Source organism: Musca autumnalis, unplaced genomic scaffold (genome assembly GCF_047663935.1).
Source record: "Musca autumnalis isolate F117 unplaced genomic scaffold, ASM4766393v1 scaffold_2, whole genome shotgun sequence".
NCBI classification, from domain to species: domain Eukaryota; kingdom Metazoa; phylum Arthropoda; class Insecta; order Diptera; family Muscidae; genus Musca; species Musca autumnalis.
The window spans coordinates 18090232-18117798 of NW_027411755.1; the positions used below are offsets into that span (position 1 = coordinate 18090232).

General features: G+C 31.1%; 2 protein-coding genes across 2 annotated transcripts in view; one reads left to right on the forward strand and one right to left on the reverse strand.

Moving 5' to 3' along the window:
- Positions 1 to 27567, forward strand: part of LOC141393773 (MTRF1L release factor glutamine methyltransferase-like) — a 53476-nt gene that overhangs the window by 638 nt on the left and 25271 nt on the right. The gene's annotated exons all lie outside the window — the stretch shown is intronic.
- LOC141392163 (opsin Rh5-like) lies at positions 14316 to 27095 on the reverse strand. Its single transcript, XM_073965115.1, has 5 exons — positions 26895 to 27095; positions 26636 to 26833; positions 26361 to 26576; positions 15140 to 15270; positions 14316 to 15069 (listed from the first exon to the last, which is right to left on the reverse strand). Exons 1-5 carry the CDS (start codon positions 26954 to 26956, stop codon positions 14507 to 14509), a joined length of 1170 nt encoding a protein of 389 aa, XP_073821216.1. The 5' UTR covers positions 26957 to 27095; the 3' UTR covers positions 14316 to 14506.

Consider the following 27567-nt stretch of genomic DNA (forward strand, 5'->3'; position numbering starts at 1 on the left):
CCTATCTTATAATATTATGTGTGTTCGTTTACTCACAAATTTTACCAATTCTTACTGGATGTTGTTCGTTTACTCTCCATTGAATTGTTGAGTAAACGAACACACCTATTGACATCTTTGGTTTCGCTCCAGTTAGGGTACTCTAGATTGAATCCGACAAACCTACATTTACATCAAACAAGATTTAAGATTTACAATTAATAGGTAAAAGTTGGAAACCCCCAAAGAAGACTAAATACCAAATTTTAAAGCATTTCGATTGATGATTGTGGCCATAACCTCCAAAATACCAATTATCACTAAATACCAAATTTCAGCCATCCTGCAAATAATAACAAGTGAGAAAAGGCTATAGTCGGTACGGGACCGACCGTGTCATACCCTACACCACTACCTCTGTGCATAATCTTTTCACTCGAAAACATTTCTTTTAGGGAAATACGAAAGTTTTCACATATCTGGCTTTTTTCACCAAATGACTTAAGGCGAACTGAACCAAAATAATCAATAGGCTTCTCTCTCTGTGAAAAATTTTTTTGATGATCTGATCAAAATTCCGACCTTTAGTGTGATTGCAGAAAAAGGGGAAAAAGGGATGCATTACCGACTATTGCGATATCTCTATTATTTGACGCGATATCTTCGTTGTTTGACCACCTACGACAACCTACGTTACACCTTTGTAAAGGTGATATTTTCTACTTTCATTGCCCCTTATAGACGCTGAGATATTTGCTTTGGAATAAAATGTTGACTTTTTCTCCAAATAAATTTTTTGCTCATTCCGATTCCTAAAATCCGACCATCACCAAAATCAATAGGCTTCTTCATCCGTGGGACCCCCATTATTAACCCTTAAAATGTCGTGACAATCCGATCAAAATTGCGACCTGTAGCGTGATTACAAGGTTTAGATGGACAGACGGACGGACACACATAGCCAGATAGACTCAGCTCGTCGAGACATTCATTTTGGTATATACTAGCAAAATGCCCGCTACTTCGGATACGAAAAGGAATAAATAGAAATATTTAATGAAAATGGTGAAAACTGAAAACTGCATTGTCGTAATTCCAACACCACCTAAATAAATCAGCCCTCAGCCTAATTTCAGAATTTGTAGGCATTTCAAAAAATCCTTATCTAAACACACGGAGCCTCATAAAAAATTCGAAATTCCAGCAGATTTGCACCAGTGCTTCAATATTTAATATTATTTAATACTTCTAGTACACCTATTGTACTACCACCTCTAACACCACATTTAGTACCATTTTGTACTTTTCGTATTTCCAACACCAGCTCAATTAATCAATTAAGTCTTTAGCAACCTCCAACCAAATTTCAGAATTTGTATGCATATGAAAAACTTCTTATCTAAACACCAACATAGACCCTAATACAAACATTAAGGCCTGCGTACATAAGCTGCCTTGCCTGCTTACTTTGCTTACTTCTGATAAAAGAATAAAAAAGAAAAGGGCAACCCAGTTCGAAATTTCCTCGGCCTTCTTTATTCTTTTATTTTTATTATGTCAAAAATGAAGCAGGAAAGCAAGGCAATCAGGCAGAGCAGCTTATGTACGCAGACCTTTAGAAATTCCTTTATATCCTTTATGCAACATCAAGACCAAATTTATTACTTATAATAGGTATAAGATTCAAAAATTAAATCCCTATATCCAAAACTATATCCCAACCGCGATACTCATTTACAGCTCTATCTGTTCTCACAAAGCCAATTATATCAGTATTTAATACTTTTCGTACACATAAGTACGAATTTCAAAAACCTCCTCCTTATCTCCACTCTAAACGCCAACTGCTATCCCAATAACGAATTTCACAATTTCAGCTCTAGCCCTTTACACAATAACAATTTGAACCAAATTCTGTGGCATTTATTAATTTTCGTTCACTTATGGTACGTACATATATCCACCAACAACCACCTACATATCTCAACCCTACACACCAAAAGCAACTATAATACAACAGAATTGCACCTATATCTATATACCAAACTTAGTCAATTTAATACTTTTCGTACTAAAGTACGAATTTTGATAACTGTCTCCAATCGCCACTCCTACAGTAATTAAGATTAGGATTTTAGCTCTATCCGTTCACCAAATCTAAATTGTACCAAATTTAATACCATTTAGTACTTTTCGTACACATAAGTACCAAATTCAAAACACTATCTCAATTCTACATTTCTTCAGTAATCTTAATTTTAAATCTCTGGATCCGAGCTATAACCGTTCACCCAAAATCAAATTTTACAAAATTAGTACCATTTAGTAATATTCGCACCCAATAAGTACAAATTTCCAAAACTACCTCAATCCTTTACTCCACCAGTAATCTTGTTTCCACATTTCAGAATTATATCTCTATCCGTTTAATCAATTCCAAATAGAACAAAATTTAGTACATTTTAAGTACGAATTTTCAAAATACCTCCATATCTCAATCCTACACTTCAACAGAAATCTTTATTCTATCCATTCACCAAATCTAAATTGTACCAAATTTAGTCCCGTTTAGTAATTTTCGTACACATAAGTACGAATTTCCAAAACTATCTCAATCTTAAACTCCATTTGTAATCATTATTCCGTATTTTAGCTTTCCAGCTCTCTCCGTTCACCCAAATCAAAATTGTACCAAATTTAGTACCATTTAGTAATTTTCGTACACATAAGTACAAATTTCTACAATTACCTCAATCCTATACTCCAATAGTAATCATTATTCCAAATTTCAGGATTTCACCTCTATTCATTCATCCAAATCAAAACTGTACCAAATTAAGTACATTTTAGAACTTTTCGTACAGTTAAGTACGAATTTCAAAGATACCTCAATATCTAAATTCTGCACTTCAACAGTAATCCAAATTCCAAATTTCGGGTTTCCAGCTCTATCCGTTCACCCTAATCAAAACTGTAATAAATTTAGTACCGTTTAGTACTTTTCGTACACATGAGTACGAATTTCCAAAACCATTTCCCTTTATAAACACCATTTCCTAATCTTGATTTCCATACCAAATTCCAAGATTCTAGCTATATCCGTTCAAAATATACAATTGGTACTAAATTTAGTAACTTTTCGTACACTTATAGGTCGAATTTCCAAAAACACTTTGGTACATCTTTCGAACTCCTAATCAGTGACCCACATTCCAAATGTCAGAATTCTAGCTCTTCACGTTTGCCTAATACAAAGGGTACCATATTTAGTACCTTTTCGTACCCTCCCAGTTCGAATTTCCAAAAACCCAGCCTTATCTCACCGTTACATACCAACAGCAACCCATTTCAAGCTTCTAGCTTCAGCCGTTTCGTCTGGGCGATGATCTGTCAGTATTTCGATGCTTTACAAACTTTTTGGCCAAAACCAACTTATAATACCCTCCCCACATAGTGGTGTAGGGTTTAAAAACTTCTGTACCAAATATTGACTCCCTATCTTTAAAATTGCGAGCTGTATCTTGATTTCAACAGACGGTCGTACCCAGGTTGACAACATACATGTGAAAAAGCATATGGTAAAATATAGCCATAGGTAGATGTGGATCAGCGAATTACAATTTTTTTGTAATGTAAAATCTCTTACTTACCAAATCATATGGTTTTTGTTTTGTTTGTTCATGGCGAATTCCTAGTTTTTTTGACGTTTTAGATTCGACCAGCTGGGCTGAGGCATCTACCTAAGTAATTGTACCATGTTCTGCGTTTTGATTGGTTAAATAAATTTGCCGCGATGTTCGCCTTGTTTACAAATGTTGACATTTTACCTAGTTAATTGTGCCATGGTCACGACAAAACAAATTTTTCGCCTATTTATGAGTTTTGACATTTCAAATCTTTGTTTCTCTTTGAATTCGCTTGTTCGAGGACCTGTATTATTGGGCCATGAGTAAAATCATGAAATTGCGCCTTAATTCAAATTAATTTGAACATTATCCTCATTTTTAAAGCACAAAATCAAACTGAATTTATATTGAATTTAGCAATTTCAATATGGCAATGCTGTTGAAAATCAAGTGTCTTTTGTCAAATGTCCATGTTTATGAAAATAAAAAAGGAAAACAAATCAGCAATTATCAAATAAGTTAAGTTAATTATTATCGAATAATGCTTGGTTTACATTTACGAAATCCACTCGATTTCAACTGTCAATTCCATAGGTTAAACGTCAAATGAAATCCAGATGAGATTTCATTTGACGTTTGAGCTATGGAATTGACAGTTGAAATCGAGTGGATTTCGTAAATGTAAACTTAGTATAAGTTAAGGCCAAATTTATGTATGTGTTAGTAAATCAGAGTTGTATTTGCAGTCAGTCTGTCTTGTATAAACGCCTAGTAAAGTAAGTTAACTACTCCTAATTTTTTGGTTTTGAAAAATATATATTTTTTTGGCCTGGACAACTCGAAAGTTGGATACGCGTATGGAACCCCAACACCCAATGGGCATTATGACCGGCATTGTGACGTTCATAACACACAAAACTGATGACCATGGTCTGGACGGTCATAACGCCCAATATTTATTTTGAGCCTTGTATCCATGTTAGGTCGCCCTGTTCATCACATGGACTGTGCAGAAAATCATCCTAATAGGATCTGCATCCAAGCATGTCAGGGGGATCTTACAATATAAAACTCCTAGATTATCAAGTCTATCAAGCGGGTTTGTATAGCATTCACACTGATGCAGTCGCAGATGCCATAAGCAACTATCGTGTGAATGCAGTCTTCAGAGTATTTCACCATATATCGCAGCTGAAGAACGTCTGGCTGCCATGATATACCAGAATAGTCCCAATTTACATTGGGCGAGTTTACTTGCGGCAATTGTCATTTTGTAGGAGAGAGAGGTGAGGCATATGGTAACCCTTTGCCTCTCACCACCCTCTCTCACCTATAAACTGACAATTGCCGCAAGTAAACTCGCCTAATGTAAATTGGGACTTAGTTTTGTAGTGATACGTATTATGTAACGATATATGAATAAATGTGAACTGCCCTAATACCGATCACCTGTAGTATGTTAAGCAGATCAGCTGAGGTTTTAAAGAGTGTTCTTGTCAAGGCATATTTATACAAAGTAGAAGTGACAATCAGCTGTATTCCCAGCAAAAAAGTTTAGAAGTAGTGCAATGCAGAGATATGATTTCAATACATCCTTCGATGCAGTCCACGCGGAGTTATAAAAAATGCACTCCGTTCGATACATTTTGGAAGCACTCGGTTAAAGATCCCTCGCTTAAAGATCCCTAGCCATCCAACAGTAGCAGTCTTTTATTCTGAACACAAGAAAGAGTGTCTAAAAATATAAGAATTTGTTTTAAAAACATAAAGAAATACAAACTAAAAATACGAACATTGTATTAATTCACGAGACGCAAATTATTTTTGAAGTGGAGTCGGAGCTATTTTGTCAATCTGAGCTGGAGTAGTAGGAAAAATGAAAAGCCATTTGGATGATGGAGCAAAATCAATTGCGGTGTCAGCAAATGAAGAGCAGAGGAAGTAAACTCAGCTATGATCAAATTTAATGGAGAGTTTTTTATAATTTGTGTAATGTAATAAAGTTAATATTCCTGTTTTACACGAATAAGCAATGTATTTTATTTATTTTGGGATATTTGCAATGGCTTGCATTTTATAGCATATTTAGACTGCATTTAAATTCAATCCAAAACACTACATCAAAGGCTGTGATTTGGATCAAAAATGGAGTGCATCCTAGCTGTGTGCCGTGGATGCAAAATGGAGTGCGTCCTAGCTGCACACTGTCTTGTAAAATTCATAGGTGAATTCATAGGAAAATATGTACTCCAGCGGCAATTGTTCTAGTGATTTAACTGCATCCGCGGATGCAAACTTTTTGCTGGGATTCTTACTCTTTTTGTAAATTTAGTTTTTAGTTTAGTTTTCATCGTAAACGTGTAATAAAAATGATCTACTACAGTTCTGAATGCTTTATATTTAAATTTTGATTCAAATTTGTTCTATTTTAGAGGATATTCAAAATGTATTTATGTTTTTCCGGCGAAATTTTTTAGAACGACCCCATTATTCAATACTTTCTTTGACATTAAATTTTCTATAACAACAATGTTGTTTTTGTAAATTTGTTAGTTGTTGTAATTCATGCATTTACTTTATGTCATGTTCATACCAGCACTTCAATTATGTTGTTCGTTCTCACAATTACGTATACGAATTAACCCGTTCATACGACATGGTACATACTTCAAACCAACATAGTTCATATTTTCATACATTTTGTTTGCTGATTTTAAAGAAAGTTTAAACCAAAAGACATGCAAAATTAGATGATATGAACTGGAAAAATAATTTTATTTCCTTCAAACATCTGTTTTATTTTAAATTCTATTCTTTTCATTCATATCTTGCAGTTTTTCGAAAAATGTTAGTGTTTTTCATAAATTTTAAAATTTTTAATTTTGTCTGTCAAAATTAATTTATTTCGATAAATACTCTCATTTGTAAGAGATGAGACATATTTTATCGTCGTTCGGAAAATAATTTAAATTGAACAACGTAGAAAAATCGTTCTTCGCTCTCAGAATTTTGTATGGAAAATGAAGTAATTAATACATAATTTGGGCTCGAACAACGAATAGACAGCGAATTACCGTCAGTATGAACAAGGCATTATATGAATATGCCATGGTCATGGTGGAATAACAAGGTTACATCGATCATCATCGATGTGATAACTGCCGGTGAAAAGTTAAACGAAATGTGTGACCCGCTAATAGAGAAGATGTATAAAATCATAGTGCGTTCGATAAAATGGGACTTTCCATATTTCAACACTGTGTCTAAAACATGGGTATTTGCTGAACCAGTAAAGGAAAAAAGTCGAATCTGAAAAAGTTTTTTCGGAAAGCTGACAATTTGTTAGACCGGTGCGACTATGTGTCAAATAAATTGGAAAAAATTGGAAACGTATGTAGCTGAAGGATGGATTGTCACATTGAAGGAAATAAAGGGTGTTTTTTTAAGCCCGATAGAACTTGAAATTGTAAAAAATAACACAAAAAATTAAATTGTAATCAAAATTTTTTTTTATTCGAAATATCAATACGTGACATTAACATTTGAAAATGATTTCGGGCATATGGGCACCGCGGCTGTTCATGACGAAGTGCATTCTGGACGTCCAATTTTTGGCCACTTTTTCGAGCACTGCTGGCCGTATGTCACGAATAACACGAACAATGCTGGCCTCCAAGGCATCAATTGTTGCTGGTTTATCAGCATAAACCAGTGACTTCACGTAGCCCCACAGGAAATAATCGAGAGGTGTCAAATCGCACGACCTTGGAGGCCAATTGACAGGTCCACTTCTCGAAATCAACTTATCGCCAAATTTTGATTTCAATAAGTCGATGGTTGCGTATGCCGTATGGCACGTAGCGCCATCCTGTTGAAATCACATCTCCTCCGGATCAATGTCATCCATATTTTCAAACAAAAAATCATTGATCATGGTGCGGTAACGATTGACCGTAACGCGAGCTCCGGCCTCATTTTTGAAGAAATAAGGTCCGATGATGCCACCAGTGTGAAAACCGCACCATACGGTGCATTTTTCTGGATGTAATGGAGTCTGTAGGGTCTCTTGTGGATTGGTCTCACTCCATATGCGGCAATTTTGCTTATTAACAAACCCGTTATGCCAAAAATGCGCCTCATCGCTGAACACAATTTTGCGATAAAACAACGGGTCATTTGCCAACTAAGTTGCGCGAATCGACGACTGATTTTCAAAGTAAATTTGGATAATTTCGTAGCGTTGTTCAAGCGTGAGTCTATTCATTATGATTTGTCAGAGTATACTGAAACAAATAAAAAAAAAGTTTCATCAAAATTTAATTTTTTGTGTTACTTTTTACAATTTAAAGTTCTATCTAGCTTAAAAAAACAAACTTTATATATGGAGCTAAATCAGTTATTTCCAAAGGTGACCGAGAATGAGTATTTGGGAGATTTGTTTTTCAAGTTGAATCGGGTTGAGATTATCTACAAGAAGACAATGGATGAGATAGATAATATGCTCAGATCTCCCAGCAAAATATTTGTGCCCGCGGCAAGCCCTCACTGCTGAGGGAATTCCTTGTGGGACATTGCACTTGAAAATGATGTAAATGCTGTCGAAGAAGAGATAGTATATAAAGATGAGAAAGAAGTTGCGCTGGAACACCTGCGTTTGGAAGGCGAACATATTGCGGAACAACGGAAGATAGAATCTACGTCAAACGCCGATAATGAAGAAAATTTTGTTTGCCAGCAGGATTTAGAAGAACAAATTATACCGAATTCCGATGAAGAAGCCGTTGTTGATTTTCTGGTTTATCCTATGGAGAAAATCAACGTTGAAGAAATAGATGAAACTACTTTGGACGAAGATGAAAAGGCTGGACAACAATTTGTACTAGAGCAGAAGCTGTTACAGGCCGACCAATTTATTGACCTAGTAAAGCAAGATGACTTTAACTTAAACAAGCAATACTGTCCACTGAAAGAGAGAGAATATATATGCAACAAAGAGGTACAGCACAAAATACAGTATGAAAGATCCAAGAAAAATACAGTGGAGAAATCCAAATATAATAAGATGACCAAAAAAACCCAGGACTAACTCCGGCAAAATGAAGCAGAAATGGTAAAATTAATTATTTTGCATTTTATAAATTCTCTAATTTTAGAAGACATTGGTAGCATCCTTATACGTGTTCGAATTCGAAGATGAGAACTTATGGTTCAATAAACAAGGAGTCACCTGGAAATTGGAGAATTTTTGGTGGTGGCATGACTGCCAGTGAGAACTGATGTATCTGAACAAATTCAAATGTTTAAAGATCCTGACTGAAACATTCAATAACCGAAAAGAAAGTGAAACATCGATGGAAGAGAGGCCCGATGGTTGGAATATTTTGATTTTGTATGTATTTCACTACTGGTTAATTTTAGTTTATTATTAACATAATATAGCCCTCACATTGCTTAGATTTGTATACGAATGTAAGAGGGTTTTAGAATGCTTCGTAAGGGATAGATCTTTTTTAAGGTTAAATAGAAATTGTATTTGTCATCCCTTGGCGAGTGGTCAGTATGTTTAGAATACTTTGAACAGAATTTTGTTGTTGCCATTTTTTTGCGAGTGGGCAGCATGTTCAAAATACGTTGAACCGATTATCACATTTTCCATTAATTTGATAATGGAAGTGTTTTAAGATAACAGTTGAAGATCCCACATGCAGTGGTAGCTGGGATCGCTAGTTGTATGTGTGTGCGCTATGCACTTAATGGTCTGTTCCTTTACTTTTGAAAGTGGTAAAACCGGCAAAAGTAGCAAAAGTTGTAAACTGCCCCCATATGAATTGTATGGTGTCTGAAGTAAAGGAACGCTTTTCGAGTAAAAAGTGGTAAAACTTGAAGATTCTTGCACGTAAAGGAACAGAGCTTAAGATTTTAATGCACATGCATTGTAAGAAAATTCTTCAATCATAAAATGTTTGTATTTTGAGAACATAGAGTTTAGTGATAAGAATTGTAATGAAAGAGTAGCCTAAGAAATATTTTGTATTGATACCGTTAAGCAGAATTTTATTGAAATAAATCAGTGACTTACACCACTCTTTGTGTTAAGACTCGCGGGTCTATCCTTTTTTTACAGGCGAGCTGCGGCTGTCTGTTGGATGCTGCGGCATCAAATTTATATTTATTCAGTCCGATTATTTTTATCGATGTAATATGCTGTTTATACTAGAGCTTTTTGCAGGGTTAACCTTCTTTATAAGGATTTGTTTGAAATATAAGTAATGGAATTGACATTTAAAACCCAGTCGGTTTGTTAAATCCGGTTATATATAAACGGGGTATAACACCTTGTTATTCCACCATGGAATATTGCTTAGTTTACATTTGGCGTCGTTTCGTGATTTCGAGGGCGTTTCGTGATTTCGCGCGAAATCAAGCAAAATTTATCATGATTTCGCATACAAAAATGAAATCCTCTCATTTCGTGATTTCAGCGAAATCAACATCGAAATCACAGTACACATGATATACAACCCTGCTTTTGCCTAAAAAAGTACCAAAAGTTGCAACACTTTTCACGTATCACAATAAACAAGGTAGATGGTCAATTGCTGCAACAAAAAATTTTAGTATCAAAATTTGTAAACAATGTGAAAAAATATTAAATTACTTTGTTACAATGATATTTTTTATTGTGTTCCCGTACTTTTTAATGGTAATGTTAGAAAAAAGAGCGAATTGTCAAAACTTGCTTCCCCATACAAATTTCATAAAAAATAAGGGAACGGAAAAATGACGGAAATTGCAAAAACTCCAGCATAAATATCAAAATCAACGTATCGGCTATAATATTAGATGCCAATGAACATGCTTGCTGCTAGTTTTCTACTAGGCCAAAATTGTATGGCAGAAAACAGAAGAAGAGGGTGTTATTCGGCGCTATTTTTGTTTAAAGAGAAGTGCAAGTCTTGCTAGATTTCGGAGTATGGGAACGCATTTTTAGCACTAAACGGGAAAACTACTGCAAGTACTAATTTTGTGCAGGTTCTGAGCACAATTTTTATCTATCGAATGGCCTGTTCCCATACTTTATAAAGTGGTAAAAGTTGTAAAAGTCGTAAACGATTTTCATATACATTTTGTGTAAGGGAACGAAAATGTGTAAAAGTGGTAAAAATTGTAAAAACTTTTTAGTTCTGGAACAGAGCTAAAATTTATTATAACGAAGTCTCAACGCCACCGTGGTGCAATGGTATGCACACCCGCCTTGCACGCAGAAGGTCAGTGGTTCGATTCCCCGGCCAGGCAACATCAAACATTTTTCAACGGTGGCAAAATACCCCTCAGTAATGTTGGCGACATTTCCTGAGTATATCAGCCTTGAAAAACTTCTCTACAAGTGGTGTCTTAAGGCACGCCGTTCGGACTCGGCGATAAACAGTAGGTCCCATATCATTGAGCTAATATGAATCGGGGTGCACTCATTGATATGAGAGAAGTCTCCCTTGTCCCGTATGGGATGTTGTGGAACAATGTTTTTTTTTTTTGTTTGTTTTGAAGTCTCAACGATAAAATCATTTTTTGATATTTTCATTTGTTAGTACTATACGCAATTAATACGATATATAGGTCATTTTACGATAATTTTCCAAATAAAGTTGTAAAGTTCTATATTGTCGTATATTTTTGACGATTGAATCAATTTACAACAACTTGTTTTGAAAATTCATGTTCGATCAGCTGCGCATATGCATCCACCTTGATCATTGTGATATGTTTGAAATCAACAAAAAAATAAGTGTAAACACCGGGGTGTATTTCAGGATTTCGTGAAATCCAGTGGATTTTGGAGCGCAAGTATAAACTTGGCATATGCCTTGGTTCTTGTTCATGGTACAATTATTACAGGTAAAAGCAAGTGTTGTTGTACAACAATCGTAACAACAACCACATAGGAATTTGTTGTTGCACGTAATACTAGTGTCAACGACAAAATGTCTATATTGTAAACAAAATTTTGAAATTTAATATATTTTGAAGTTTCACAAATGTTGTCGTAAAATAAGTTGGAATTATAAATGTAAACATTTACTGAAAAAACAATCCAATTTGCAATTTTATTGCATCTGTTGGATACTTCTCACAATGAAAATTGTCAGCGGTAAGTATTGCTGTAATAAATATGATTAATCGGTAATAACTCATTGTTTTACTTTCAGATGGGACCACAGAAAACATACAATGATCGAAATTCCCTACATCAATTAATAGAAGAAGATCCGCAACGATATTATAGTGCAACTCAATCAGAAATGTGCTGGAGATGATGAAAAATCCATTCCATAGAGGTAGAGGCAGTACAATCCAGGCTAAATTAGATTTTTAGAGGATTTGTATGCATGTGTTTCCTTACATTACAATTGTGTGAAAAATAAAACAAGAATGCAAAAAAGTGTAAATTTGAGTTTCGAAAATCAGTGCTCTGTTCCAGCTGCAAGGATGTACTTTTTTGACACACTTATATAGGAAAGATTGTCAAAATTAAAAAAATATATATTAGACTCTTGCTGGTTCTGGAACAGAGCATAAGTTGCATGTGCCAGGAAAGAACTCTAAAAAGCTTTATACGAAATATACATAGGTGGATGGTGGAGGTAGATGCAATTGCAGATCATTTGTCGGCTAGTCGGAACAATAAACATTTATGATGTATTCCGTTTGTACGAGGTCTTGGCCAACTGGAATCATAGGGTAATCATACACGCATGTTTGACTTCGATGAACATGTACATTATTCCGTAGTCCATCAAAGTTTTAAACATGGGCCAAATTTGCAAATAAGTTACATTTATCCGCGGATTTTTATAGCTAAAGGTTAAAAATCATTTCCTTTTCCGAAACCGAATAATATTCACAAAGTTGGGAAAAATATTATTTTCTTCTGGAGAATGAAAACATAATTTGACAAAAAACAGAATTCAAAATATTAAAACTTCATATCAGCTTTGACACTAGTATTACGGGTTATTAAAATCAGCTGGCACTTGCTTTTACCTGTAATAATTGTACCATGGTTCTTGTTATAATTAAGAATAGATTAGGTGTGTTCGTTTACTCAACAATTTGTACAAGTTCAGTAACTTCTTTTAATCGGCTAAGGTCTTTTGCATTGTACTGTAGAGTACACGAACAACATCCAGTAACAATTTGTACAAATTTTGAGTAAACGAACACACATATTAAGTAAACAAAATCGAGGATTAAGGAACGTTATGTTTAGTATATAATGACGATGATTATGAAGATAAAGGCAGAAGTCACAGAGAGCCTTAACCGGCTGTAACACTTCTAGAAAAATCAAAAAGGGCTATTTTATTTGTGCTGACCAAGATTTGCACTGACAACCAGTTGTGCCTGCAAAATCCAAAACCCTTTAAGAGCCAGTGGCGTTTGTTCCAGAACCTACAAGAAGCTACTATTTTTTACTGCGATAACAATTTTTCCTTTATGTTATCGGAAGAAATAGTAGAAATTAGTAGATTCTTACAGTTCTGGAATAGATCAAATATTTTATTAAAAACACTCACAAACTTTATGATGTTATCAATTACAAACAATAACGATACCATCAACTTTAACTTCCATTTCTTACTTTGAATAGTTACAATCATAATTTGTATATATCGATTTTTGTATTTTTGTCGCGGGCTGAGAAAACAGGGCTACGGCTTGAATTCGCCCGAATTCGCCTTTTGGATTACCTTGTTAAATTTGCCTTGTGTCTGCCCACCATGTGGTACAGGCCCGACCGACACACTGCACTTTTTAACTGCTTCACCCAAATCTATATGCCGGAAAAGAGATCAACGCTGAACTTCGGTGTCGTCGGCGCCCTGTTGTTGATGGTTTTTTCCCAACGCTCAACGCCAAACTTCACACAAACGTTGATTCTGTTGTCGTCTTTAGGGGTAGTTTACACTATATGTAAATGTCATATGACACGAAATAAAAACATTCCATATCTACCCACGCAGGCAATTTGGAGACGTAATTTTATTACATTTTTGCTGGTTTGGACGCACAAAGTAAATGGCGTAAGGAAAATCCCCAATATTGCACATATTAGCGACTATATAATGATGGAAAATTTCATGTCATATGACATTTACATATAGTGTAAACTACCCCTTATTAGCACGTTGCATTTGACATTTCTGCTAGAGTCTTTGAAATGTGAGAGCACATTTTGGTCCTTCGAAGAATTTTTGGTAGGTTTTTATTGTACAATAACTTATGAGTTTTCCAACACTGTTTGATTAGTTCACAGCCCAGCCACGAATCAGTTTGGTTAACGCGGCTCATTCAAACAAATTGGTTGGCATTGCAGACATTTAGAACCTAGCAAAGACATACACCTGTAGTGCCAACAACAGTCGATTTTACACAGAATGGTACAGGAACTGCTACAGAACTGCAAGAATCTACTAATTCTAAGAACAGTACACATTGTCAGTTTTGAATGACGATTTTTTGCAATTATCGATAACAAAATATTTTGTGGTTGCATGTGCTGTGTTCCAGAACCTGCAAGAGGCTATTATTTTTTACCACGATAACATTTTTTCCTTTATGTTATCGGAAAAAATTGTAAAAATTGGTAGATTCTTGCAGTACTGGAACAGACCAATGATGAATGACATTACTTTAAAGAAAATGCAAGAATTGTTGCTGCAATTAAATACTATTTATTCATTTTTTTTGTATTTTTGAAGTCCTTTTTTAATTGGACTTTTTGCTTCGATAATTTCTTTGTTTTTTTTTTGGATTTTTGGAATTTTTGTAAATTCATTGCTAGTTCACTTATAATACAGTTGTTGTTGGTAAGAATCCATAACGTCGTTTGCAAAACTACATTAACAATTTGTCACTGAAATTGTACCGGTTTCCGAATCACAACCATCGCCACCACCACTTCCACTATTCACAGATGGCGCTGTGTTTCGTTCACGTATACCCAGCCAGGGAAGACGTCGCTCTAATTCTGCACGATATTTTGGATGGCTGGCTGCATAAACCCATGGATCTAAGCAGGATACCAATTTTGCACAACAGCATGGTATCATTGAAGCAAACGGTGTTATCATATAACGATAGTTAAAGGTACCCAATAGCGATATGGTGGCATAGGGGGTCCATGAGAAGACATACATCATATAAATGGTCATGGCTGCCTTGGCAATGCGTATTTCAACACTCATCGAATTTTGATTGGCGGACAACGACTTGATGTTCATTTTCTTTGCCTGATCGGCCAACATTTTTTCATGATCTCGCACATGCAGAAATAGTTTGGTGTAATAAACGCATATTGTAATCATTGGTATGCAATAGGCCCACACAAACATTGATTGCACAAAATAACGGGTCTCATCGTCTTGAGAGAGATAATCAAAGGAACAGCTGGTGAGGAAACCCTCTGGAAGGAAAAAGGAAAGAACTGTTTATATCAAATATGAATATGAATATGAATTTTCCGGTGGCCTAACCTGGTATATAATGTCCCCAGATATGAAATAGTGGTAATACTGAAAATGGTGTGGTCCATAGCCACGTCATAATAATAATTATTATGATTTGTGGGAAATTCAAACGGCCATCTATGGGATTTGATATGGTTCTGAAAAAGGAACAACGATTTTTTAAAAATTATATTTTACTGATCCCTGAAAAAAAAATATTTTTTTAAAATCGCTTTTGGAAAGAATATTTCTTTGATTCATTGAAAAAAAAAAATATTTTTTTTAATCCACGTTCATGAAATTTTTAAAATCCAAGTCCTTAAAAAATTATTGGTTTAAATTCCATGCACTTAATAAAATATTTTTTTAAAATTAGCGCCCTTGAAAATAATATTTTTAATCCACGTTCTTGAAAAAAAATATTTTTTTTAAAATACATGTCCTTCAAGAAATATTTTTTGAAAAATCCACATTAAAAAAAAATATTATTTAGAAACCCACGTCCTTGAAAAAGTATTTTTAAAATACACATCCTTGGAAAAAATATTTTTTTTTTAAATCCACGTCCTTGAAAAAAATACTTCATAAACTTCCCGCCCTTGAAAAAAAATTAAAAATCCACGTCCTTGAATTTTTTAAATAAAAAAATATTTTTTAATAATACACGTCATTGAAAACAAGTAAAAAAGCATCAGTCGGCTTTGCCGACAGAGATATACCCTCAGCCTGTGTAAATTGGAACACTTTTTTCACAAAAAACTTGTGTATTTAGGGGGTTTCAAAATTTTGGTCGTATGAACCGACAAAAATGTTGATTAGGATTAAAGTTCAAAAATTTTGCGGAAAACGTACTTAAAGGAATGGACCGACATAGACCATGGGGTGCGATAGGGGGTTTTTACACCCTTCGGGCTGTTTTCTCAAGAAGTATGGACTTGCCCCTGAAACAACTTTTATTATCGTAATTGAGGCAGCGAATGTAAGTTGCTTCAACAAAAATCAAAGTGATTTAATAGCAGGTCTTAAAGTGAACTTATCCAAAATTTTGTGTGGGAGGTACGGGATGGAGTGGACAAATATAGTCCATATTCAATCCTGATCTATATCTAGTAGATACTATGAGAATGTGTAAAGTATGGACCAAATCGGTCACTCCCATCAAAAGTTAACTGCGCACAATTTTTCCGAATATTTTTGAACTTTTGTGGGGTAGGTACCTGAAGGAGTGGACCGATATGGCTTATCTACGAACTTAAAGTAAGTTTGGAAACAATATTACGAAGGCCAAATTTTGGCCGGAATCGGCATTTCCGTTCGAGAATTATCTTGCGCTTCCACCCATAGACATGGTGTCATAGGGTTTGTTTTTCAACTTCCAGGCTATTTTTTCAGGAAGTATGGACTTGCCCCTGAGGAAACTTGTACCTTCGTATAGGGGACAGTGAATACAAGATCTTACAACAAAAACCAAGGCGATTCGAGAGCAGGTCCGAAACTGAACTTTTCCGAAATTTTGTGTGGGAGGTACTCGAAGGAGTTTACCGATTGAGTCCATATTGGAACCTCATCTAAGTCTGGTAGAAATTTCATAATGTGCAAAGTATGGACCAAATCGGTTACTCCCTTCAAGAGTTATCGTACGCACAAATTTTCCGAACATTTTCGAACTTCTGTGGGGGAGGTACCGGAAGGAGTGGACCGATATAATCCATCTTTGAACTTGAACTAAGTTTGGACAAAATATTACGAAAGCCAAATTTTGGACCGAATCGGCAGATCCGTTCGAGAGTTATCTTGCGCTGCAACCACTACACACGGTGTCATAGGGGTTTTTGTAACTTTCAGGCTATTTTCTCAGGAAGTATGGACTTGCCCCTAATGAAAATTACAGCGTCGTATAGAGGACAGGGAATACAACTTGCGTAAACAAAAATCAAAGCGATTCGAGACCAGGTCCTAAACTGAACTTTTCCGAAATTTTGTGTGGGAGGTACCCGAAGGAGTGGACCGATTGAGTACATATTGGAACCTAATCTAAGTTTGGTAGAAATTACACGATGTGCAAAGTATGGACCAAATCGGTTATTCCCTACAAGAGTTATCGTGCGCACAAGTTTTGCGACACTTTTTGAACATTTGTGGGGGAGGTACCTGAAGGAGTGGACCTATATGGCCCATCTTCGAACTTAAATCGAATCTGGACAAAATATTTCGATACCCAAAATTTGAACCGAATCGATTGATCCGTTCGAGAGTTATCGTGCGCACCAGCCAGCCAGACAGACAGACCGACAGACAGACAGACAGACGGACGGACATTGCTAGATCTACTCAAAATTGTCTGAAACGGATATCGTACAAACATACTTGGGGTCTAAAACCATTATTTCGATGAGGCACATTTTTGGTCGTATCATAGTGTAAATACCCTCTTTAGCCTAAAGGCTGAGGGTATAAAAATATTTTTTGAAAATACACGTCCTTCAACAAATATATTTTAAAAAATCTACATTCTAAAAAATATTATTTACAATCCACGTCGTTGAAAAAAATATTTTTTACAAATCCACGTTCTTGAATATAGGTTCTTGAAATAGGTTTTAAAAAATCCACGTAATTTACGTCCATGACAAATTTTTTTAAACTTGCAAGACCTTCAAAAAAATTAAAAAATAAATCCACGTCCTTGAAAAAAAAATAAAAATGCACGTCCCTGAATTTTTTTTAAATACACGTTCCTAAAAAAATATTTTACAAAAATCCACGTCCTTATTTTTTAAAAATCCAGATCTTTGAAAAACAAAAAATATTTTTTTTTAAAAATACACATCATTTAACAAATATTTTTTAAAAAATCCACATTCTAAAAAAATATTATTTGCAAATTCTCGCCGTTAAAACTTTTTTTTTTACAAATCCATGTCCTTGAAAAAATGTATTTTAAAAATGCACGTCCTTGAAAAAATATTTTTAAAAAATCCACGTCCTTGAAAAACATTTTTTTTTCAAAACCACGTCATTGATTTTTTTAAATACACGTCCTTGAAAAACATTTTTTTTTCAAAACCACGTCATTGATTTTTTTAAATACACGTCCTTGAAAAAATATTTTTTAAAAATCTACGTCCTTGAAAATATTTTTTAAAAATCGAAGTTCTCGAAAAACTGTTTTCAGAATCCACGTCCTTGATAAAAATATTTATTAATAATTCGCGTCCTTGAGAAAAATATTTTTTTAAAAATCCACGTCCTTGAAAATAATATTTTTTAAAAATCGAAGTCCTCGAAAAACTATTTTCAGTATCCACGTCCTTGAAAAAACACTTTTTAATAATTCGCGTCCTTGAGAAAAATATTTTTTTAAAAATCCAAGTCCTTGAAAAACAATTTTTTCAGAATCCACGTCATTTAAAAACCATTTTTTTTTCAGAATTCACGTACGTGAAAAACAAAAATGTTATTTAAAAATCAACGCCCTTAAAAAAATATTTTTTTAAAAATCCACGTCCTTAAAAAACTATTTTTTAAATGTCCACATCCTTGATAAAATAATTTTTAAAAATCCAAGTCCTTGAAAAAAATATTTTTCAAAATCACGTCCTTAAAAAAATATTTTTTAAAATTCTTAAAAGTTAAAATTCTTAAAAAATGTTTTTTGTTTTTAAATTCAAGTCCTTAAAAAATACTTTTTTCAAAATGCACGTCCTTGAAAAACTATGTCTTAATTTTTTTTTTTCAAAAATCCAAGTCATTGAAAAAGTTTTTTTTTTTTAAATCCACGTCCTTGAAAAGTATTTTTTTTCAAAATCTACGTCCTTGAAAAATATTTTTTAAAAATCCACGTCCTTGAAAAACTATGTCTTAATTTTTTTTTTCAAAAATCCAATCATTGAAAATTTTTTTTTTTAAATCCACGTCCTTGAAAAGTATTTTTTTTTTCAAAATCTACGTCCTTGAAAAAATATTTCTTAAAAATACTCGTCCATGAAAAAAATATTTTTAAAAATACATGTCCCTCAACAAATATTTTTTAAAAAAATCCACATTATAAAAAATTTAATCCACGTCCCTGAAAAAATTAAAGCAATATTTTTAAAAACCCACGTATTTGAAATTTTTTTAATTCCACGTCCTTCAAAAAAAAAAAAAAATTTTAAAACCCAAAATTTTTTTTTAAAAATCCACGTCTTGAAAAAAATATTTTTTAAAAATCCACGTCTTGAAAAAAATATTTTTTAAAAATCCACGTCTTGAAAAAAATATTTTTTAAAAATCCACGTCTTGAAAAAAATATTTTTTAAAAATCCACGTCTTGAAAAAAATATTTTTTCAAAATCCACGTCTTGAAAAAAATATTTTTTAAAAATCCACGTCTTGAAAAAAATATTTTTTAAAAATCCACGTCTTGAAAAAAATATTTTTTAAAAATCCACGTCTTGAAAAAAATATTTTTTAAAAATCCATGTCTTGAAAAAAATATTTTTTAAAAATCCACGTCTTGAAAAAAATATTTTTTAAAAATCCACGTCTTGAAAAAAATATTTTTTAAAAATCCACGTCTTGAAAAAAATATTTTTTAAAAATCCACGTCTTGAAAAAAATATTTTTTAAAAATCCACGTCTTGAAAAAAATATTTTTTAAAAATCCACGTCTTGAAAAAAATATTTTTTAAAAATCCACGTCTTGAAAAAAATATTTTTTAAAAATCCACGTCTTGAAAAAAATATTTTTTAAAAATCCACGTCTTGAAAAAAATATTTTTTAAAAATCCACGTCTTGAAAAAAATATTTTTTAAAAATCCACGTCTTGAAAAAAATATTTTTTAAAAATCCACGTCTTGAAAAAAATATTTTTTAAAAATCCACGTCTTGAAAAAAATATTTTTTAAAAATCCACGTCTTGAAAAAAATATTTTTTAAAAATCCACGTCTTGAAAAAAATATTTTTTAAAAATCCACGTCTTGAAAAAAATATTTTTTAAAAATCCACGTCTTGAAAAAAATATTTTTTAAAAATCCACGTCTTGAAAAAAATATTTTTTAAAAATCCACGTCTTGAAAAAAATATTTTTTAAAAATCCACGTCTTGAAAAAAATATTTTTTAAAAATCCACGTCTTGAAAAAAATATTTTTTAAAAATCCACGTCTTGAAAAAAATATTTTTTAAAAATCCACGTCTTGAAAAAAATATTTTTTAAAAATCCACGTCTTGAAAAAAATATTTTTTAAAAATCCACGTCTTGAAAAAAATATTTTTTAAAAATCCACGTCTTGAAAAAAATATTTTTTAAAAATCCACGTCTTGAAAAAAATATTTTTTAAAAATCCACGTCTTGAAAAAAATATTTTTTAAAAATCCACGTCTTGAAAAAAATATTTTTTAAAAATCCACGTCTTGAAAAAAATATTTTTTAAAAATCCACGTCTTGAAAAAAATATTTTTTAAAAATCCACGTCTTGAAAAAAATATTTTTTAAAAATCCACGTCTTGAAAAAAATATTTTTTTAAAAATCCACGTCTTGAAAAAAATATTTTTTAAAAATCCACGTCTTGAAAAAAATATTTTTTTAAAAATCCACGTCTTGAAAAAAATATTTTTTAAAAATCCACGTCTTGAAAAAAATATTTTTTAAAAATCCACGTCTTGAAAAAAATATTTTTTAAAAATCCACGTCTTGAAAAAAATATTTTTTAAAAATCCACGTCTTGAAAAAAATATTTTTTAAAAATCCACGTCTTGAAAAAAATATTTTTTAAAAATCCACGTCTTGAAAAAAATATTTTTTAAAAATCCACGTCTTGAAAAAAATATTTTTTAAAAATCCACGTCTTGAAAAAAATATTTTTTAAAAATCCACGTCTTGAAAAAAATATTTTTTAAAAATCCACGTCTTGAAAAAAATATTTTTTAAAAATCCACGTCTTGAAAAAAATATTTTTTAAAAATCCACGTCTTAAAAAAAATATTTTTTAAAAATCCACGTCTTGAAAAAAATATTTTTTAAAAATCCACGTCTTGAAAAAAATATTTTTTAAAAATCCACGTCTTGAAAAAATATTTTTTAAAAATCAACGTCTTGAAAAAAATATTTTTTAAAAATCCACGTCTTGAAAAAAATATTTTTAAAAAATCCACGTTTTAAAAAGAATATTTTTTAAAAATCCACGTCTTGAAAAAAATATTTTTTAAAAATCCACGTCTTGAAAAAAATATTTTTTAAAAATCCACGTCTTGAAAAAAATATTTTTTAAAAATCCACGTCTTGAAAAAAATATTTTTTAAAAATCCACGTCTTGAAAAGAATATTTTTTAAAAATCCACGTCTTGAAAAAAATATTTTTTAAAAATCCACGTCTTGAAAAAAATATTTTTTAAAAATCCACGTCTTGAAAAAAATATTTTTTAAAAATCCACGTCTTGAAAAAAATATTTTTTAAAAATCCACGTCTTGAAAAGAATATTTTTTAAAAATCCACGTCTTGAAAAAAATATTTTTTAAAAATCCACGTCTTGAAAAAAATATTTTTTAAAAATCCACGTCTTGAAAAAAATATTTTTTAAAAATCCACGTCTTGAAAAAAATATTTTTTAAAAATCCACGTCTTGAAAAAAATATTTTTTAAAAATCCACGTCTTGAAAAAAATATTTTTTAAAAATCCACGTCTTGAAAAAATATTTTTTAAAAATCAACGTCTTGAAAAAAATATTTTTTAAAAATCCACGACTTGAAAAAAATATTTTTTAAAAATCCACGTCTTGAAAAAAATATTTTTTAAAAATCCATGTCTTGAAAAAAATATTTTTTAAAAATCTACGTCTTGAAAAAAATATTTTTTAAAAATCCTCGTCTCGAAAAAAATATTTTTTAAAAATCCAAGTCTTGAAAAAAATATTTTTTAAAAATCCACGTCTTGAAAAAAATATTTTTTAAAAATCCACGTCTTGAAAAATATATTTTTTAAAAATCCAAGTCTTGAAAAAAATATTTTTTAAAAATCCACGTCTTGAAAAAAATATTTTTTAAAAATCCACGTCTTGAAAAAAATATTTTTTAAAAATCCACGTCTTGAAAAAAATATTTTTTAAAAATCCACGTCTTGAAAAAAATATTTTTTTAAAAATCCACGTCTTGAAAAAAATATTTTTGAAAAATCCACGTCTTGAAAAAAATATTTTTTTTTAAAAATCCACGTCTTGAAAAAAATATTTTTTAAAAATCCACGTCTTGAAAAAAATATTTTTTAAAAATCCACGTCTTGAAAAAAATATTTTTTAAAAATCCACGTCTTGAAAAAAATATTTTTTAAAAATCCACGTCTTGAAAAAAATATTTTTTAAAAATCCACGTCTTGAAAAAAATATTTTTTAAAAATCCACGTCTTGAAAAAAAAATCATTTTAAAAATTCACGTCCTTGAAAAAATATTTTTTAAAACTCCACGGCCTTGAAAAATATCTTTAAAAACTCCACGTCCTTGAAAAAATATTTTTTTAAAACTCCACGTCTTTGAAAAAAAGTAGTTTCTAAATATCCACGTCCTTAAAAAAACCGTTAAGAAATCCACGTGCTTAAAAAAAATATTGTGGAAAAATCCACGTCCTTTAAAAAATATTTTTTAAAAATCCACGTCTTGAAACAAGTATTGTTGAAAAATCCAGGTCCTTTAAAAAAATATTTTTTAAAAATCCACGTCCTTCAAAAAATAAAGGCATTATTTTTAAAAATCCATGTTTTTGATAATTTTTTTGTTTTAAATCCACGTCCTTCAAAAAATATTAAAAAACTTTTATTTTATTTTTTAATTGTACGTTCTTAATTTTTTCTAGATCCACGTCCTTGAAAAAAATGTTTAAAACTCCACGTCCTTGAAAAAAATATTTTTTTAAACATCCACTTCCTTGGAAAAATATTGTCAAAAAATCCACAACCTTCAAAATAAATATTATTTAAAAATCAAAGAAGTGGAAAATATTTTTTAAAAAACCACTTCTTGAAACAAATATTGTTGGAAAATCCAAGTCCTTGAACAAATATTTTTTTTAAAATCCGCGTCCTTATAAAATATTTTTTTTTTAAATCTACGTCTTTATAAAATATTTTGAAAAAATAAAAGCAATATTATTAAAAATCCGTGTCCTTGAAAAAATAAAAGGAATATTTTTAAAAATCCACGTCTTTGATAAAACATTTTTTTTAAATCCCCGTCCTTGAAAAAATACTTTTAAAATCCACGTCCTTGAAAAAATATTAAAAAAAATTAAATGCACGTCCTTAATTTTTATAAATGCAAGTTCTTAATTATTTTAAATCCACGTCCTTGAAAAAATAATGTTTAGAAACCCTCGTCCTTGTAAAAATATTTGTAAAAAGTCACATCCTTAAAAAATATTTGCTACAAATCCACGCCCTTAAAAAATATTTTTTAAAAATGCATGTCCTTGAAAAAATATTTTTTTTAAAAAAATCCTCGATATTGAAAAAAAATATTTTTATATAAAGATCCACGTCATTGAAAAAATCCACGTCCTTGTAAAAAACATTTTTTTAAATCCACGTCCTTGTAAAAAACTTTTTTTTTGAAATCCACGTCCTTGTAAAAAACATTTTTTTAAATCCCCGTCCTTGTAAAAAACTTTTTTTTTGAAATCCACGTCCTTGTAAAAAACATTTTTTTAAATCCACGTCCTTGTAAAAAACTTTTTTTTTGAAATCCACGTCCTTGTAAAAAACATTTTTTTAAATCCACGTCCTTGTAAAAAACTTTTTTTTTGAAATCCACGTCCTTGTAAAAAACATTTTTTTTGAAATCCACGTCCTTGTAAAAACATTTTTTTTTTGAAATCCACGTCGTTGTGAAAAACATTTTTTTTAATCCACGTCCTTGTAAAAAACATTTTTTTTAAATACACGTCCTTGTAAAAAGCATTTTTTTTAAATCCACGTCCTTGTAAAAAACATTTTTTTTAAATCCACGTCCTTGTAAAAAACTTTTTTTTTGAAATCCACGTCCTTGTAAAAACATTTTTTTTTTTAAATCCACGTCTTTGTAAAAAACATTTTTTTTAATCCACGTCCTTGTAAAAAAACATTTTTTTTAAATCCACGTCTTTGAAAAAATCCACGTTCCTGTAAAAAATATTTTTTTTAATTCCACGTTCCTGTAAAATATATTCTTATAACTCCATGTCATTGAAAAATAATTTATAAAAAATATTATGTTTTAAATCCACGTCCTTGAAAAAAATATTTTTTATATATCCACGTCCTTGAAAAAAATATTTTTTATATATCCACGTCCTTGAAAAAAATATTTTTTATATATCCACGTCCTTGAAAAAAAATATTTCTTAATATCCACGTCCTTAAACAAATATTTTTGTTAAAAAATCCACGTCCTTGAAAAAAATATTTTTGTTTAAAAATCCACGTCCTTGAAAAAATATTTTTAAAAAATTCACGTTTTGCTGGTTATTGAAAAACAAATATTTTTTCTAAATCCACATTTTTTGGTCTTTGAAAAAACAAATATTTTTTACTAAAAATCCACGTCCTTGAAAAAATATTTTTTTAATTATCCAAGTCCTAAAAATAATTTTTAAAAAAATCCACGTCCTTGAAAATATTTTTTTTTAAATTCACGTCCTTGAAAATATTTTTTTAAAAATCCACGTCATTTTAAAATTATTATTTTTTAAATCCCCGTCCTTGAAAAAATATTTCTTAAAAATCGACGTCCTTAAATAAATATTTTTAAAAAAATTCACGTTTTGCTGGTCTTTGAAAAACAAATATTTTTCTAAATCCACCTTTTTCTGGTCTTTGTAAAAACAAATATTTTTTCTAAATCCACGTTTTAATGGTCCTTGAAAAAAATGAAATATATATCCACGTCCTTGAAAAAAAAATATTTTTTAATATTCACGTCCTAAAGATAATATTAAAAAAAATGAAATATATATCCACGTCTTTAAAAAAATATTTTTTGAATATTCATGTCCTAAAGATAATATTTAAAAAATCCTCGTCCTTAAAAAAAATATTTAAAAAATCCTCGTCCATAAAAAAAAATATTTTTAAATAGCCACGTCCTTGAAAAAAATATTTTTTTTTTAAATCCACGTTCTTAAAAAAATATTGTTTTTAAACCCACGTTCTTGAAAAAAATATTTTTCGTCCTTGAAAAAAACATTTTCGTTGAAAAATACACGTCCTTGAAAAAATATTTTTTAAATAATTCACGTTTCTGGTTGTTGAAAAACAAATATTTTTTCTAAATCCAAATTTTTTTGGTTTTTGAAAAAACAAAATGTTTCTTAAATCCACGTTTTAATGGTCCTTGAGAAAAATTTAAATATTTTTTGAATATCCACGTCCTTGAAAAAAAATATTTTTTGAATATCCACGTCCTTGAAAAAAAATATTTTTTGAATATCCACGTCCTTGAAAAAAAATATTTTTTGAATATCCACGTCCTAAAGATAATATTTAAAAAACTCCACGTCCTAAAGAAATTATTTAAAAAAATCACGTCCTTGAAAAAAACTCTTTTTAAATAGCCACGTCCTTGAAAAACATATTTTTTTATATCCACGTCCTTGAAAAATATTTATTATTAAAAAATTGTTTTTAAAAAATACTCGTCCGTGAAGAAATATTTGTTAAAAACTCACGTCCTTAAAAAGTTTATTTTAAAGTTCACGTCCTTAAAAATATTTTGTAAAATTCACGTCTTTGAAAAATATTTTTTAAAATTCACGTCCTTGAAAATATTTTTTAAGATTCACTTCCTTGAAAATAATTTTTTAAAAATCCACGACCTTAAAAAAATATTTCTTAAAAATCCACGTCCTTGAACAAATATTCTTAAAAAATTCACGTTTTGCTGGTCTTTTGAAAACAAATATTTTTTTCTAAATCCACCTTTTTCTGGTCTTGAAAAACAAATATTTTTTCTAAATCCACGTTTTAATGGGCCTTGAAAAAATTTTAGTATTTAAAAATCCACGTCCTTGATTTTTTTAATCCATGTTTTGTCAATCATTTAAAAAAATATTTTTTTAAAAATCCACCATTTGTTCGTCCTTGAAAAAATATTTCTGTTTAAAAGTCCACTTTTTGTTGTTACTTAAACAAATATTTAAAAAACACGTCTTGATGGTCCTTAAAAAATGAAAAAAATCACTTTTTGTTGGTCCTTGAAAAAATATTTTTTATCTACGTTCTGTTGGGAATGTTTATCGCACCTGTATCTGTCATATGCAATAAAAGCATTTGTAACAGCCGCTCCTTGTCCCGATATACCACCAATCACTGCATAAATGTCACAGCCCAAATCACCACCCCAGAAATAACCCATTATAGCATTGATCATATAGTGCGGCATATTCAGAGCCATTATCAGGTCAAATATGGCCAGATTTATGATCAGCAAGTTAGATGGGGTACGCAAGTTCTTGGAACTGAAACGGGACATAACTATTGGATTATAAGATGGAATATACAAATTTTCGACACCTACGTTGAAAATATCCACAACACCAAACCATTTCCAAACAGCGAACACAACAGCATCGCCACGAATGCCATAAACAAAAATGCCTGATAATAGATTTGCGGGGCAGGAAAGGAACGCCAATGTTCATGAATCAAATGTTGATATTCCATGGGATAATGCCAACCCAAATTGGGAACTGAATTTGTTGAGGAAAGGGAGGAGCTATTATTGAAGAAAGACACAAATTAATTCTCCGGAAAAGTGTCAGTTTTAGAAATGTTACCCATTTTGATAGTTGATATAAGGTTCTGGACCTATTATCATAAAACTTTCCATTGAATCCATGCGTTTTTATTTTTTGCAATAAGAATTTATTATTTAGTTTCCCACATTGTTTTTATATCCACGTTCCAAACGAAATTCCTTTGCAATTCGTAGTTATCCGTTAGTATCCGAAATTCTTCCGTATAGCCACTAACATTAATTCTTATCCACACTTCTTCTTTTATAGGCGAGCACTCGTGATGATGGCCAGCTGAAATAATTCTTAAGACAATTTTTGTTTGGCGTAAAAGAAATTCCAAGGAGGATTATCTAAATTCTTGTTGAATGAGCAGAAGGTGAGTAGAGAATTATTCAAATGCATTTTTTCTAATACGAGGGAGGGTTCCAAAGGTGTATGTATTGAAATAGATTTGGTTTGAAAAGTTTGGGCTATTTATATGGGGTCGCGTTTTTAAATTTCTAAGAATAGTTTTTCACGATTTCCAAATGCGTTATAAATTCACTCCTATGAGCTAAGAAATGGATCTAGAAAAGGTATATTCCGCCTCAAGGTAGGCAAATCAATTAATCCTAGCGACTTTTTTCTGTAACATATTTAAATTTTAAGTATAAATGTCGTTACAGTATCACTGCCTTCCTGTAGCATTCTACGTTTCGTCAATCCTTGATTT